The following is a 15,716-nucleotide window of genomic DNA, read 5'->3' on the forward strand; positions in this document are numbered from 1 at the left end:
ACAGGGTGTTAGAAGGGGAGGATTTACAGACGGGAAACTCAAACCAAACATCGTGTCAGGATCTGATAGAGTCACTCGATTCATCAGATCCTGAATGTCACCAGCCTTTGAATGTGGAAGGAGAAATGTTTGTCTGTTATCTCTGTGGGAAAACATCAGTGTGACTGAAAAAGCACCGAGACACACACACGCGAGAGAGAATGTCCCAGTGCACTGACTGTGGAAAGAGCTTTAACCAGTTACATAGCCTGAAAAACACATCGCACCATTCACATATTGTGTGTGTGGATGAGGTTTCAATTTATCGGCCAAACTGGAGAGACATAAGGGCACCCCACCCCCATCATAGAGAAACCATGGAAATGTTGGGACTGTGGCAATGAATTCAATTATCCATCAGATGTGGAAACTCATCAACACATTCACACTGGAGAGTGGCCGTTCATGTGCTCCCTGTGTGGGAAGGGATTCACTCGGTCATCCCATCTCCTGGCGCACCAACTTGTTCACTCAGAGATTTTTTTTATGTTCTGCATGTGAGAAGGGCTTCAAAAGCAAAGATGCTCTGCTGACACAACGCACTCACACTGGGGAGAGGCCGGTCACCTGCTCCACGTGTGAGAAAGGATTCACCCGATTATCCCATCTCCTGAGACACAGACTTGTTCACTCTGATTGGAGACCTTTTAAATGTTCTGACTGTGAGAAGAGCTTTAAAAGCGGGAACGATCTGCTGACACACCAACGAGTTCACAAGTAACTGCAGGGATTGGATTCTGCTGTTATTGCTGCTGTTCATCACATCCTGGACTGAACCGTGTTCATTCTGATAGTTGGGGTTTGTTTCATTTGATGTTAATCCCTGTAATTGGGTTGGAGTTTAATATTCTGGATATATGTTAAATAAATCAGCTTTGCGCCAAAAGCACAGTGTTTGAGTCCTTGATTTCTCTAAGATAAGAGGAGACTGATGTTCTGTTACCGACTGTCCCATTTTTGGGCCTTTTCTCCTCTGTTAATGGAAGACTTGTATTTGTATAGCGCCTTTTGTGACTTCAGGATGTCCCATAGTGTTTTACAGCTAATGAAGTTATTTTGATGTTGTTATGACTGAGGAAGGAGGAGTGCATTATTAATTCAGTCCCATTTCTCCACAGGTCACAACGCATTTTCCCACTTACCGAAACCGTCAATCAGATACTCTATTTTTCCCTCAGAATAAAGCACATCAACCAGGTTTCTTTAATAAACAGCAAAATTATACGTTAATTATTGGTTAAGACTTGATTTATAATAAAGTAAACGTATGCACAAATTGAAATATTAAAGTCCTCACGCATGCACACACAAAACCAGTTAATCGGGAATAAAAGGAATTTTTGTTTACAGCTGATAAAAAAATAGGAGGAATAAAAAAAACATACTTAAAAGTATGTATGGAAGATGTCCTTGGTTTTGGTGAAGTCTCCCAAAAGCGAATAGGTGGCTGCCACTAGGATATTCCCAGAACAGTCCATTCCAAGCTATGTTGACGATCAGTCTGTGTAGGCTTTCAAGAGATGCCACTACAGAAGGCTTCACATAGGTTTACATTAGAGGTGCAGCAACAAAGGCTTCAGTTCTATCATTTTCGATGCAAGGTTTCTACAAACATGCAGCATTTCTTCAAATACAGGGGTCAACAGGAACCACACTCGACAGGATTTGCCTATCAAGAGTAAAGTGGGCTGGCTGGATCTTCTGTTCTCCTGGCAGGTCAATAAGCAAACTCCAACTGCCTGTTTTTAGCTAAACCAACTTTTTGTTTTTTTAAAACAGTTCAAAATGAAACCAACGTTTTCTAGAAGCAAGTCCTATGACAACCATAATTTCTGGCTTGTCAATAAACAAATAACTCTTCAGGTCAAAACGCAAATCCTGCTGGGTTCTTTGCAAACAGGTGCTTTCCATAAAACCTGATTACATTCAGTCCAAACCATCTGGTAACTTCTTTTAAAAACAACCATAAAGTTCAGCCTCTATAGTTTCAAAATACAGCTTCTCAAGTTTGAACAAAAATTGGAAACCCTCAAAGCAATACGTACTCAGTGCTGTTGGCAGCTGTGACTCAGCGGATAGCACTCACCTCTGAATCAGAAGGTTGTCAGTTCACGTTTTCTCTGGGACTTGAGCACAAAAATCAAGGCTGGCATTCCAGTGCAGTACTGAGGGAGTGCTGCTGGGTCAGAGGTGCTGTCTTTCAGATAAAACATTAAACTGAGGCACTGCCTTCCCCCTGGGGAAGATGTATAAGATCCTGTGGCACAATTTCAAAGAAAAGCAGGGGAGTTCTCCCCAGTGTCCTGGCCAATATTTACCCCTTCATTAATGTCAGTAATGATCGAGTCATTATGACATTGCTGTATGTGGGATCTTGCTGTGTGTGAATTGGCTGCTGTGTTTCCTATATAACAACAGTAACACTTCAAAAGTACCTCATTGGCTGTAAAATGTTTTGGAACATCCTGAGGTCATGAAAATCGCTATATAAATGCGAGTTCTTTAATGTCAAATGCGGCAGGAAAATTGCTCACAGCAAAGTCCCACAAACAGAAAGGTGGTTATGATCACATAATCTTTTTTAGTGATGTTGGTTGAAAGATAAATTTTTGCAGCACCAGGGAGAACACCCCTGCTCTTCAAAATAACTTTATGGGATCATTTGCATCCATCTGAGAGGACAGGTGGGGTCTTGGTTGAAAGCGTCATCTGAAAGACATGACCTCTGCCAGTGCAGCACCCCCTCAGCACTGCATTGGAATATCAGTTTAGATTTTGTGCTCAAGTCTCTGGATTTGGATTTGAATCCACAACCCACTGACTCAGATGAGAATGTAAGCACCGAGCCACGACTGACATCTCATCATTTCACTAGATTATTTCAGTTCTCAGACTTTCAGATATTCTCATGGACAAGTCCCAGATCCCCATCTCTTCCAGGCAGCCTCTCCTGGTTTTGGTATCCAGAGAAGGTATCCGTAACACACATGAGTATCTGGCCTTGGAGAGTTTGATGGGATGGTGTAGAGGGAGCTCTACTCGGAATCTGATCTATGCTGTACCTGCCCTCAGGGTTTTAGGTGGGACTGTGTAAAGGAAGCTTTGCTCTGTATCTAATCCATGCTGTATCTGACTGGAGAATGATTCAAACAGACTCGATGAGAACTGCATTTAACCCAGAGATAAGAGAAACCCATCAGCTTCTTCCCCAGACACAGATCTGAAGGGACAGTGAGTGTCCTGAACACCTTTGTACATTCTGCTCAATATTTCATTCCTGGGTCTGAGTCTTTTGCTGATCATTTGAATTTGATGTCCTCTAGTAACTGACCTACTGACTAGTGGAAATAATCTTTTTTTCTCATTTACCAGATGAAATGTTGAACCCCTCCCTCAGATCTCCAATGACCCTTTGTTCTAATGAAAAGAGCCCCAGTTTCTTTAATACTCCTGATAACTAAAGCCTCTCTTCCCTGGTATCATCTCAGTGAATCTCTTCTGCACCCTCTCCATGGGCCTCGACATCCTTCCTGGTGTAAAATCCCAAACTTGACCCAGTATTCTAACTGCAGCCTAACCAATGATTTGTACAGGTTTACATGAACTGTGCCCTTTTGTATTCTACACCCGAATTATAAAACCAAGGATCCCATGTACTTTTTAACTACTTTATCAACTTGTCCTCCCACTTTTAAAGGTTTGTTTTTCTGAACCTCTTGTATGTTTTAGAGATATTAACATATCATGGCTAAAATACATTGACATCAAACGTATGATATCATGTGTATTATGGGATGGAGCGTTCCATGGTAATGTGGCCAGACCCATCCTTCGCAACACCAGGACAGATAGAACCTTAACACGTAGTTTGCGTACTGGGGTTCTACGCACAGCTTGATCTAGCTGCACAAAAAGGTGGTCTTCAGGAGAAGGGTGACATTTGGATACATTCCCACCACACCCACCACCCCCCCCCCCCCCCCACCCCGCCCGCCCCTTTTATCCAGAGGTTTGAACATCATGTACCTGTGGACACGGTCCATTTTCGATCTCCAGAAAAAGTGGAAGGTGTCTCAGGTGATCACCACAGCACAGGAGTAGGGTATGGGCCAGACTTGCACCACTGTAAGATTTAGAACCTTACTTATAATGTGTTCTTGGACCACACAATAAGCATTCGGATAAGGAGGCACCTGATGTAGTGGTATGAGGATACTTTACTCAGGCGAAAGGCAATACTTAACAAATCCAAGGCAGTTGACATCCTAGTCCAGATAGCCTTTACTCTCCACTGGCTCTCGTGGCACAGACGAGTCTTGTCCTTGTCTTGTCTTGTCTTGTCTTGTCTTGTCTTCTTCAGATCCGTGCACTGATCCTCTCCAGGTCTGTCCTTTTATGCTTTGTAGCTGGTGGCTCCTCCTGTGCACTGATTGGTTGGTTCGTACATATCACTGTTTCCATTGGTCCTGCCATTTCATTTGTCGCTACTTCCGTTTGTACATTAAATCATGATCACATGCGCAAAACAATGTGTACAAACAATGCATTATAATCGGGAGGTCCATGAGATCACACATTTCCGGCGAGACTTCTTGTTACATTTGCATCATAACTTGTTACATAGTTTCTTATTCGGTCATGCACTGCCGGTGGGACTCATCATGTCTTTGTTACATTTTATCACAGCTTGTTACACAGTCTTCCATATCTGTTCTTTTCCTTGTGATTACCAAAGTAATCCGAGGTGAATCGAACTGTAGAGGCAATATTTTTTTTCCGGTAAGATATACAATTAAAGTTGACCAAAAGCTTACACAAAACGCATGGCCAGTAAAAATGACAGAATCCACATTTCTTACACAAACAAGCATTCCATCTATCGAGGCACCACATTTGCTAAAGTTAATAAGGTTATTTTCCTATTTTGTGCTTGGAGGTAAATAATTGTCTGAAAGAAAATTGGGTCAGGATTATCACATGCTCCTAACAGAATGTATGTGATATTCCTGTCAATTTAAGTTAATGGACTGCAAATTGGACAGGCTGTATAACTGGTATACAATCCTCCCTACCTGGTTTTGCTTTCTGCTTCGTTCAGGTGATTATGTCATAGCACAAAATAAGAACAATTACCCCACTTATGTTCAAGTTTCTGGATTGTCAATGTCTCATAAATGTTTACTTTTTATTGATTTATATATCTACTGATTTGGTCACATCACTTACCAAGGTACCAGAACGTGCCATCTGGTATGTTTATATATATTGCTTTCCATTAAAGTTGACACATCTTCACAGAACACCTTTTACATGAACAAGCTATAAATGGGCAGAAGCAGGACATTGAGAACATGAAGCTCTGCAAAACCAATTATCAGCTGTCAGGTAAGTCTCATGAAATTGTATTCTGAGTACAGTGCAATTTTATTCATTACATATGCAAAATTGTACGAAATTGCCATTAATGAATCAGTTTCCTTCAAAACAGTGCTATAATTACATGATTCCTTGTTTAAAAAATCAGACTTTTTTTAGCCTTCGGTCACTAATTTTCACATCTTTTGGTCTTTGGCCTGTCTCATGCCTGCATTTGTTACTTGTTTTTGTGAAATACTCTCCCTATTATTGCTCATCTGCTGGATAACTCTGATTACATTTCTCTGTGTTTATACATGTTTATAAAGTGTCTGTGTGCCCAGATTTAACTAAGTTGTGATTTGTAACCAATAAATGATGTTTCGGGCATGACTTGTAGTCTGGTATCTTGGTGATTTGTTCCGAAAGATTTAATTCACTCACTCAGCAGCTTGAGAGGAACCAGACTGAGGTTTAATGAACATAAGAAATAGGAGCTGGAGGAGGCCATTTGGCCCTTCGAGCCTGTTCTGCCATTCACCAAGATCATGGCTGATCTTCTACCTCAACTCCACCTTCCCGCACTATCCCCATATCCCTTAATTCCCTTAGTGCATAAAAATCTATCTCAGCCATTCACCAAGATCATCTCTCTTTCTTTATGAAAAAGTCTTATCAGCTTGGTTTTGATCATGTGACCAAAGAATATTCTCCCCTGCAGGGTTTATACAATGTCTTTGAATGTGCACCATTGTTAAAAATGGGGTTTGAAGATGGCTCATCATGATACCTCATCGTGGTGTTAGGTCACACCTATTATTTTGGTTTTTGAATCCACAGTCTCCCTCTCTGCCAGGGTCTTTGATAACTCAATTGTTGAAGATAGGAGCTGCTTTGCTTTGAATTGCCTGTTTCCCATTTTATTGTCTTCCCAGGGCTGGACCAGATGTGATGATGGGTTTTGGTCTCCAACAGCCCAGATGTATTTTGTATTACAGGAGGGGAGTCACCTGAACCCTACCCAATCTTGTCTGCAGCAATTAGTTTTAGAGATACAGCACTGAAACAGGCCCTTCAGCCCACCGAGTCTGTGCCGACCATCAACCACCCATTTATACTAATCCTACACTAATCCCATATTCCTACCACAACCCCACCTGTCCCTATATTTCCCTACCACCTACCTATACTGGGGGTAATTTATAATGGCAAATTTACCTACCAACCTGCAAGTCTTTTGGCTTGTGGGAGGAAACCGGAGCACCCGGAGAAAACCCACGCAGACACAGGGAGAACTTGCAAACTCCACACAGGCAGTACCCAGAATTGAACCCGGGTCACTGGAGCTGTGAGGCTGCGGTGCTAACCACTGCGCCACTGTGCCGCCATGTTTTGGAGTTTAACTCATCAGTTCATTTTTTACAGTTCATAACTGCTCCAGTTCACTTCATTTTTCATCCTTGCACCTTCTGTGAGTGTAACAGCTGAATCTGACTGGGTTCAAATCTAAACTCACTGGTTCCCTTCTCTCTCCTCCCCTGAAGGTGCTAACTCTGACTGGGTTCAGTTCTACACTCACTGGTTCCCCTCTCTCTCCTCCCCTGAAGGTGCTGACTCTGACTGGGTTCAGTTCTACACTCACTGGTTCCCCTCTCTCTCCTCCCTGAAGATGCTGACTCTCTCTGTGTGTACGTGCTCTCTCCCCCTCCTCTGACACTCTGGCCCTCCCTGTCCATTGTAACATCTCCCAGTTCTGGTGATGGGCTCTCACTGACCACTCTCCATTTCTCCTTCTTACGCAGATGCTCCCTGATCATCACCATTTCATATAATCATAGAGCAGAGAAGGAGGCTGTTCGGTCCTAGAATAGAACTAGAATAGAAAGTGCACTCCTCCCATCTCGGTCGTAACACCATTCAAACTAAAAGAAGCCAAGATAAGCAACAAAGTTCCAACAAAAGTAAAGGTAATAAAAGCAAAATACTGCCGATGCTGGAAATCTGAAATAAAAACAGAAAGTGCTGGAAATACTCAGCAGGTCTGGCAGCATCTGTGGAGAGAGAGAAACAGAGTTAACATTTCAGGTCAACGACCTTTCATCAGAACTGGCAATGGTTAGAAATATAATAGGTTTTAAGCAAGTGAAAGGGAGGGAGGGGGAGAAGAAGAACAAAAGGGGAGGTCTCTGAGGGTGGGAGGGATTAAATGACAAAGATGTCATGGATCAAAAGGCAAAGGGAGTAGTAATAGATGTAGTAAAAGACAAAGCATTTGTCCAGAGAGACTGTTATGTACGAACATATGAATTAGAACATCCTTTCATCATCCACCATGTTAAGTCCCCTCAGGATCTTGTCTGTTTCAATAAGATCATCTTTCATTCTTATAAACTACAATGGATACAGACCCAACCTGTCCAATCTTTCTTCATAAGATAACCCTCTCATCCCAGGAATCAGTCGACTGAACCTTCTCTGCCTGCCTCAAATGCATTTATATCCTTTCTCAAATAAGGAGGCCAAAACCATACAAAGTACTCCAGATGTGGTCTCACCAATACCGTAAACAAGTGCAGAAAATTATACCTATTTTTATATTCCATTCCCCTTACAATAACAAAGTGTTAATGGCATGCGTTCAAGTCCTCTGAAGAAGGAATTTTCCTCCACACAAGATCAGGGGGCAGGTTGTTCAACCTTGCCCGTCTAAGAGCGAAGTCCAAAGTACGGAAAGTCCTCATCAGGGAACTCCTCTTTGCTGACGATGCTGCTTTAACATCTCACACTGAAGAGTGCCTGCAGAGTCTCATCGACAGGTTTGCGGCTGCCTGCAATGAATTTGGCCTAACCATCAGCCTCAAGAAAACGAACATCATGGGGCAGGACGTCAGAAATGCTCCATCCATCAATATTGGCGACCACGCTCTGGAAGTGGTTCAAGAGTTCACCTACCTAGGCTCAACTATCACCAGTAACCTGTCTCTAGATGCAGAAATCAACAAGCGCATGGGAAAGGCTTCCTCTGCTATGTCCAGACTGGCCAAGAGAGTGTGGGAAAATGGCGCACTGACACGGAACACAAAAGTCCGAGTGTATCAAGCCTGTGTCCTCAGTACCTTGCTCTATGGCAGCGAGGCCTGGACAACGTATGTCAGCCAAGAGCGACGTCTCAATTCATTCCATCTTCGCTGCCTCCGGAGAATACTTGGCATCAGGTGGCAGGACCGTATCTCCAACAAAGATGTCCTCGAGGCGGCCAACATCCCCAGCTTATACACACTACTGAGTCAGCGGCGCTTGGGATGGCTTGGCCATGTGAGCCGCATGGAAGATGGCAGGATCCCCAAGGACGCATTGTACAGCGAGCTCGCCACTGGTATCAGACCCACCGGCCGTCCATGTCTCCGCTTTAAAGACGTCTGCAAACATGACATGAAATCCTGTGACATTGACCACAAGTCATGGGAGTCAGTTGCCAGCGTTCGCCAGAGCTGGCGGGCAGCCATAAAGACGGGGCTAAAGTGTGGCGAGTCGAAGAGACTTAGTAGTTGGCAGGAAAAAAGACAGAGGCGCAAGGGGAGAGCCAACTGTGTAACAGCCCCGACAAACAAATTTCTCTGCAGCACCTGTGGAAGAGCCTGTCACTCTAGCATTGGCCTTTATAGCCACTCCAGGCGCTGCTTCACAAACCACTGACCACCTCCAGGCGCTTATCCATTGTCTCTCGAGATAAGGAGGCCAAAGAAGAATGGCAGAACAATGAACAGCTCTGTCTGAAAGCAAAAACATGAAAAACAGCTTTAAGACCAGCACATGATTCAAAAACAAAAACAATCTAAATAGGATTCGTGGTCTGAAATTGTTGATCTCAATGTTGAGTCCAGAAGGCCGTAGATTGCCGAAAGCAAAGGGAAACTTCCCAACTAAACCAGAATGTTATCACCAGTGTCTGGAAGACACTCTGTAACCTGAGGAGCCCACCAGTCACAGAAGATATCGAGCTTGCTCCCTCTTCAGGGTCACCCAAGCACAGACAAGACCACGGAAGAGAGGCCAGAGCCAGAATGACCCCACCTCCAACATGGTCCCACACACCCTGGACCTATACATTACTGTTTTAGCCAGGTTCAAGACCAGGTCCAGCAGAAGATCCTCTGACATAGCCACACCCCATCCACACTGAGCAACTGTAAATTAGGAGCGTCGGGCTAAACTGTAAGTAAAAGTTGAGGAGAAGCTTCTTCAGGTAATTATGCAGGGACTGTAACCACTCATACTGAATATAAACATGGCCCATGGACACCTCTAGGCTGCCATCATCACATGTTGCTTGGGAGTCAGTGAAGTTGCTTAAAACCCTGTTGTTCAGGATACTCCATCCCCCGGGCACTGGGACCGAGTTGGGAACAGAGATTATGAATCCCAGCCCTCTCTCGGTGCCCTTACCAAGATGGTCAATCACGCACCTTGACCCTGCCCTGTCCAAGATGGCAGCCAGTGCCTCTGCTCCCCCGGGCCTGGCTCCTCCACTTTTTTAATATCACTTTGGATATATTTTCTTGAGAGGGAGTGCAATGAAGGATCTCGAGATTGATTCTAAGATTGTCCTATAAGGAAAAATTAAATAGAACACAAGAACACAAGAAATAGGAGCAGCAGTAGACCATATGGCCCTTTGAGTCTGCTCCACCATTCAATACAATCATGGTTGATCTTGGGCTTCAATTCCACTTTCCTGCCCACTCCTCATATCCCTTGATTCCCTGTGAGACCAAATATCTATCTATCCCAGACTTTAATGTATTCAATGGTGGAGCATCCACAACCCTCTGGGGTAGAGAATTCCAAAAGATTCACAATCCTTTGAGTGAAGAATTTCTCCTCATCTCAGTCCTGAATGATTGACCCCTTACCCTGAAACTGTGTCCCCATGTTCTAGATTCCCTGACCAGTGGGAACAATCTCTCAGCTTCTACCCTATCAAGACCTTTCAGAATCTTGTATGTCTCAATTAGATCGACTCTCATTCTTCTGGTATTAAAGGAAGCAGGAAGCGTAGAGAGGAATAAAAACAAGAAATGCTGGATATACTGAGCAGGTCTGGCAGCATCTGTGGAGAGAGAAGCAGAGTAAACGTTTCAAGTCTGTGACCTTTCATCAGAACTGGAGAGAAAATGGGGTAAAGGGCAGAAAACAGAGAGTAGTGGTTATTGGATTTGGAAGCAGTGGTGTCCCCCAGGGGACCATTGCTCTTCCCAATACAGAGAAATGATCTAGGATTGGTTATATGGGGCATAAGATCAAAATCTCCCGAGCACTTTAAAATAGGGAGTGTGGGGAACTGTGAAGAGGAATTTAAGTGACTCAGTGTGGATACACAGGTTAGTAAATAGGGCAGGTAGATGTCAGATGAAATTTATCGCAGAGAAAGGTAACATGATGGATATTGGGAGAAAGGAAAAGGGAGGAAAGGAGAAGAGGAGTAAAACAGTAAAGAGACTAAATATTCTAGCTAACACCTTGTCTTATTAATTAGCAGGTTTGAAAGTCGGGAAATTTAATTCCTTACTAAGAAATATAAGCTGAGCAGATTCTCTGTCCTGTGCTGTATTTTATATTGATCCATCAATCAGAGTAAACATGCAAGTCCCACGTGTCCACAGTCACTTACACAAGGTCAGCCTGCTGGATGGAACCTCAGCCACCCTGAGCTTGATCTCCAGTGTCTCCTAACCTGACTGCCCCCTTACATCAGTAACCCCTCACTTTTATACCGTGTCATGATCCAGCTCTGGAACCTGACTCTTCTTTGTCTTCTCTGCTGGGTTTTGGCGGGAACTGAGATAAAAGACAACGGGAATTTCTCTAGTCTGTGATTCAAAAGCACACATTCCCTGCTTCTCGGCAGTTACTTTTCTTGAGTAATGTTCTTATTCTCCCCCAAACTATCCTGCCTGCTGTTAATTCTCTTATTTCGTATAGTTTCACAATTTTAGGTTAACACGTCACACATTATCATCTAATCTATTCCAGTACTCACTTTGGATTCAGTATATATATATTGTGGTTAATAACAGACAAAATCTGTCCTATTCCCTGATCTGATTAGAGTTTCCAATGAGCTGATTCTGAGGAATGGAATGTCTGAACTGTGTTGCCATGGCAACGTGTCTGCTGTGAACTGCCTGTTTGAGTTTCCAACTCAGACTAAACTTCTCTTTTCCAGAATACACATAGATCAGACATTTGATTTCACTGTATTTTATCCATGTGAGGTAAATATCTCTAAACCCAGAAGGAGTTCAGATACACAAACCTTTAAAAGTGAGAGGACAAAGAACAAAGAACAGTACGGCACAGGAACAGGCCATTCGGCCCTCCAAGTTGATAAAGTGACTAAAAAGCTCATGGGATCTTAGGATCCTAGGTTTTATAATCTTGGTACAAAAGGACAGAGGTCATGTAAATACATCATTGGTTAGGCTGCAGTGAGAATATTGTGCCAAGTTTTGTGTATCTTATAGCAGCAGGTATGTCAAGACCATAGAGAGGGTGCAGAAGAGATTCACTGAGATGATACCAGGGAAGAGAGGCTTCTGTTATCAGGGGAGATTAGAGAAACTGGGGCTCTTTTCATTCGAACAATGGGTCATTGACGTTCTGAGGGAGGGGTTCAAAATTTCATCAAGGGACTGAGGAAAAACAGGGAACCAAAGGCCAGTTAGCCCAACATCAGTAGGAGGTAAAATGTCAGAATCTATTATTAGAAGCGTGGTAACAGGGCAGTTAGAAAATTATAATCTAATTAAGCGGTGTCAGCATGGATTTATGAACAAAGAACAAAGAAAATTACAGCACAGGAACAGGCCCTTCGGCCCTCCAAGCCTGCGCCGATCCAGATCCTCTATCTAAACCTGTCGCCTATTTTCTAAGGGTCTGTATCTCTTTGCTTCCTGCCCATTCATGTATCTGTCTAGATACATCTTAAAAGACGCAATCGTGCCCGCGTCTACCACCTCCGCTGGCAACGCGTTCCAGGCACCCACCACCCTCTGCGTAAAGAACTTTCCACGCATATCCCCCCGAAACTTTTCCCCTCTCACTTTGAACTCCTGACGCCTTGTAATTGAATCCCCCACTCTGGGAAAAAGCTTCTTGCTGTCCACCCTGTCTCTACCTCTCATGATTTTGTACACCTCAATCAGGTCCCCCCTCAACCTCCGTCTTTCTAATGAAAATAATCCTAATCTACTCAACCTCTCTTCATAGCTAGCGCCCTCCATACCAGGCAACATCCTGGTGAACCTCCTCTGCACCCTCTCCAAAGCATCTACATCCATGTTGCCTATTACTGATAAGCCCATTTTCTTCCAAATGGGAATAGATCCTATCCCTCAGTATCTTCTCCAGCAGCTTCCCTACCACTGACGTCAGGCTCACCGGTCTATAATTACCTGGATTATCCCTGCTACCCTTCTTAAACAAGGGGACAACATTAGCAATTCTCCAGTCCTCCGGGACCTCACCCGTGTTTAAGGATGCTGCAAAGATATCTGTTAAGGCCCCAGCTATTTTCTCTCTCGCTTCCCTCAGTAACCTGGGATAGATCCCATCCGGACCTGGGGACTTGTCCACCTTAATGCCTTTTAGAATACCCAACACTTCCGCCCTCCTTGTGCCGACTTGACCTGGAGTAATCAAACATCTGTCCCTAACCTCAACATCCGTCATGTCCCTCTCCTCAGTGAATACCGATGCAAAGTACTCATTTAGAATCTCACCCATTTTCTCTGACTCCACGCATAACTTTCCTCCTTTGTCCTTGAGTGGGCCAATCCCTTCTCTCCTTACCCTCTTGCTCCTTATATATGAATAAAAGGCTTTGGGATTTTCCTTAACCCTGTTTGCTAAAGATATTTCATGACCCCTTTTAGCCCTCTTAATTCCTCGTTTCAGATTGGTCCTACATTCCCGATATTCTTTCAAAGCTTCGTCTTTCTTCAGCCTCCTAGACCTTATGTATGCTTCCTTCTTCCTCTTAGCTCGTCTCACAATTTCACCTGTCATCCATGGTTCCCTAATCTTGCTAATATTTCTATGAAAGAGAAATCATGTTTGACAAACCTGTTAGTTTCTAACCAGTAACTTGTAACTATTCAGGTGGACAATGAGGAATCAGTAGTGTATTTGCATTTTTAAGACACAAGAACCATTTGATGAGGTGCCATACCAGAGGTTATTAAACAAAATTGGTACTCATGGGATAGAGATAATATATAAGCATGGGTTGAAGATTGGTTCATGGATAGAAAACAGAGAGTAGGAATAATTAGGACATTCATTGGCAGGCTAAAACTAGCAGGGTATGGGCCACAGCTGTTTACAATCTATATTTATGACTCAAATCAGTGACTGAGTGCAACATATCCAGGTTTGCTGATGATACAAAGTTAGGTGGGAAAGTTGTTAGAACCAAGGCAGGAGGAGTGCACTGTTTATTCCAGTTCCAATTCTCCATGGGTGACAACATATCTTTAAATTTTCTCAATTACTAATAATGACAATTATATACTTTATTTTAATGCCAGAATAAAACACATCAACTAGATTTCATTAATGAACAACAAAATGATTAGTTTATCATAAAAATAAGTCTTAAAGCATGAACGCACAGATTGAAATATTAAAGTCCCCCTTATATCTTAGCCCCTCACACACGCACATACATTGTTTAACTGGAAAAATAAAAGAGATTTGCGTTTTAGAGCTCTATTACAAAAAAAGACAAAAGACACTTGGGTTAAATACATGCTAATTCTTGAAGAAGAAATATGTCTTTTGTTTTGGTTTGGCATCCCAAATGCAGATGGGGTCTTCCTGAAACAGTTCTTTTCAGGCGACTTTAAAGATAAGTTTGGTTAGGCTTCCAGGAAATGCAGCAACAGAAGCTTCAGATACAGAGGGAATGCAGGCACAGTTTCATTCTGCTTCTTACACTTATTTTTCAGCTCCTCGAGAGATGGAAAACTGGCAGGCTTTTTTTCAAACTGCTGGAACAGACTGAGTTTGGGTGATTTGTTCTTCTTGGCAAGTTTTCTCCAACTGTGTTTTCAAACCATGGTTCATATCCCAATTCACTGTTCAAAGCAAAACCATAAAAATTTCACAAGAATCAAGCCTCCTGACCCCTACAAATCTTGACTTGTCACTTTTTTGTAAACATCTCCCCAAATCAAAAACAACCCCTGCTGGGTAATTATTTGAAAACAGGTGCTTTCCAGTAACTGTTTGTTTCCAAAACCAGACCTCTCAATGACCCCGGTAAAAAAAAACAACCATGGAGTCTTTTCAGTTTTCCCAAAATAAACCAATATCTAGCTCTAAAATACACAAGTCCTCAAAAAATACTGAAAATATAGAAACACTCATAATAAAGTATAAAGTGAAGAGGACGCGAAGAGGCTGCAGAGGGATATAGACAGGTTGGATGAGTTGGCAAGAACATGACAGATGGAAAACAATGTGGTGAAATGTGAAGTCATCCACTTTGATAGGAAAAATTAAAAATCACTGATATGTTTTATGAACAGTGAGGGACTGAGAAATGTTCGCATTCAGAGGGACCTGGGTGTCCTTGTACATGAATCACAGAAAGTTAACATGCAGGTACAGCAAGCAATTAGGAAGGAAAATGGTATGTTAACTTTTGTTACAAAGGGATAGGGGTATAAGAGTAAAGAAGACTTACTACAATTTTACAGGACATTGGTGAGGCCACACCTGGAGTACTGTGTGCAGTTTTGGTCTCCTTACCCAAGGAGGGACATACATAGCCTTGAGGGTGCAGAGGAGATTCACCAGGATGTTGCCTGGGCTAGAGCATTTCAGCTACGAAGAGAGACTGGATAGGCTTGGGTTGTTTTCCTTCGAGCAGAGAAGGCTGAGGGTGGGGGGGGGACCTGATTGAGGTATACAAAATTATGAGGGGTACAGATAGGATAGATAGGAAGAAACCTTTTCCCTTAGCGGAGGTGTCAATAACCAGGGGGCATAAATTTAATGTATGGGGCAGGAGGTTTAGAGGGGATTTGATGGGAAAAAAATTCACCCAGAGGGTGGTTGGAATCTGGAACACACTGCTTGAAGAGGTGGTAGAGGCAGGAACCATCACAACATTTAAGAAGTATTTAGATGAGCACTTGAAATGCCTTAGCATACAAGGCCACGGGCCAAGTGAAGGAAAATGGGATTAGAATAGATAGGTGTTTGACGGCCAGCACAGACACAATGGGCCAAACGGCCTGTTTCTGTGCTGTATAACT

General features: G+C 43.1%; 1 protein-coding gene across 1 annotated transcript in view; it reads right to left on the minus strand.

The window, feature by feature from the left end:
- The window catches only part of LOC137349214 (zinc finger protein 271-like), a 110,197-nt gene that overhangs the window by 84,601 nt on the left and 9,880 nt on the right, over positions 1-15,716 (minus strand). Inside the window, exon 3 of the mRNA XM_068014674.1 lies at positions 14,696-14,702. Coding sequence (XP_067870775.1) covers positions 14,696-14,702 — 7 coding nt within the window. The remainder of the gene's footprint in view (positions 1-14,695; positions 14,703-15,716) is intronic.

This window comes from Heterodontus francisci, chromosome 34 (genome assembly GCF_036365525.1).
Source record: "Heterodontus francisci isolate sHetFra1 chromosome 34, sHetFra1.hap1, whole genome shotgun sequence".
NCBI lineage: Eukaryota > Metazoa > Chordata > Chondrichthyes > Heterodontiformes > Heterodontidae > Heterodontus > Heterodontus francisci.